We start from the raw sequence: 1,613 nt of genomic DNA, 5'->3' as shown, positions 1-1,613 counted from the left end.
TAATGCTGAAATAATTACTGGCAATGTCTTGTTCGGACCAAGGAACTCATATCTCAAGTGTGCTGGGAGCTGCTTAAGCTCAAGCTTTGGAGGCTCAACAATAGAAGGCTTAGCTGGTGGAGTAGTTCTATTTGCAAGATCAAGATCAAGCTTTCTTGGGTGATAAGTGTAGGAACCTAGACCCTCAAGCGCGTTTATAGTTTCCACGTAGCCCTCCATATCACAAGCATCAAAATTTATCAGAACTGCAGCGAGAGCTTCGCCCAGACTTTCTTCTTCCATTTTATGTTCGACAGCATCGTCAATTCCATCAAACGAATCAATAACCGAGATACTCTCATAAGCGCTTTGGCAACTTCATCCCCTTGCTTGCTTGGAAAGTCACTTCTTCGTCATTCACTCGGAACTTTATTTCATTCTTTTCAGAGTCCATAAGCGCTCTTCCGGTAGCAAGGAACGGTCTTCCTAAGATAATGGGAATATCTCTATCCACCGCACAATCCAGAATCACGAAATCAACAGGAAACATGAACTTACCCACTTGCACCAACACGTCATCTATAACCCCAATTGGTTTCTTGATAGATTTGTCTGCCATCTGTAATCGCATAGAAGTCGGTCTGGGAGTCCCCAATCCAGATTGTTTGAAAATAACAAGGGGCATCAAGTTAATACTTGCCCCAGTATCACACAAAGCACGGGCGAATGCATGAAGCCTAATATTGCACGGAATAGTGAATGCCCCTGGGTCTCCCTTCTTCTGAATTGTGGTGGAAGCAATAATTGAACTCACACGATGAGTTAAATTCACTGTCTCATGTTGAACAGACCTTTTCTTTGTAAGGTGTCTTTCACAAACTTAGCAAATCCGGACATCTTTTTGACAACATCTAAGAATGACAAATTTACTGTTAACTGCTTCAATTGATCATAGAACTTCTGACACTTAGCGTCATCATTCTTCTTTGCCAACCTCTGAGGAAAGGGAGGCTTTGCTTTGTACATCTGAGTCAAAGGGCGAAGAGCCCCTTTTATCATGTGTTTCCCTGTATCAGTAGCAACTTCTGGAATATCAGTAACTTTTTCTTCACCACGAACTTCCTCACCAATAATAGGCACATCAGAATGCACCTCTTCTTCCTCAATAATCGGCTCTAGATCAACCACCTTCTTGTCAGCACCTTGAAGTATTTTACCACTCTTCATGCTAATAGCAAAAGTACATTCCACTCCCCCGCCATTCTTCGGGTTTAGAATAGTATCACTAGGAAGCCCTCTTTTTCTGGTAGGATGTTGTTCTCTAGAAAGATCACACATTTGCTGTTCAAGATTCTGAATACTGCTGAATGAGAGTGTTACACCTCGCATTTTGTACATTTGAATATTCCGAGTTAATGCGTGGAAGTCGAGGACAAGGTTATAAATTTTTTTTTAGAATGCATAAGTCGTATATTTACCTTTATGGGTATGGAGTATTAAGGGTAAATTCGGATAAGGAGAAATTGGGGGCCAAAGTTGGAAAAGAATTTTCATGATATAGCCATGAAAAGCCAAAGTGGCCATGAATAGTGGAAAGTGGCCCCACCCATGGTTGGCCAAATTTAATTAGCTCA

At 41.5% G+C, this 1,613-nt stretch overlaps 1 protein-coding gene across 1 annotated transcript; it reads right to left on the bottom strand.

Moving 5' to 3' along the window:
- Nucleotides 1-337: 337 nt before the first annotated feature.
- On the bottom strand, nucleotides 338-1,368 carry LOC132061315 (uncharacterized). Its single transcript, XM_059454155.1, has 2 exons — nucleotides 856-1,368; nucleotides 338-760 (listed from the first exon to the last, which is right to left on the bottom strand). The coding sequence occupies exons 1-2, from the start codon at nucleotides 1,366-1,368 to the stop codon at nucleotides 338-340; spliced, it is 936 nt and encodes a 311-aa protein (XP_059310138.1).
- Between the last annotated feature and the right edge of the window lie 245 nt (nucleotides 1,369-1,613).

This window comes from Lycium ferocissimum, chromosome 6 (genome assembly GCF_029784015.1).
Source record: "Lycium ferocissimum isolate CSIRO_LF1 chromosome 6, AGI_CSIRO_Lferr_CH_V1, whole genome shotgun sequence".
Lineage (NCBI taxonomy): Eukaryota > Viridiplantae > Streptophyta > Magnoliopsida > Solanales > Solanaceae > Lycium > Lycium ferocissimum.
This window is presented reverse-complemented; position numbering and strand designations above follow the sequence as displayed.

What these genes read in the sequence shown, in the direction of transcription:
- LOC132061315 (XM_059454155.1), bottom strand. Translation starts at nt 1,368, where the DNA reads ATGCGAGGTGTAACACTCTCATTCAGCAGTATTCAGAATCTTGAACAG. An exon ending in TGTCCGGATTTGCTAAGTTT is followed by an intron (nt 761 to 855) that starts GTGAAAGACACC and finishes ACCACAATTCAG; the next exon opens with AAGAAGGGAGACCCAGGGGC.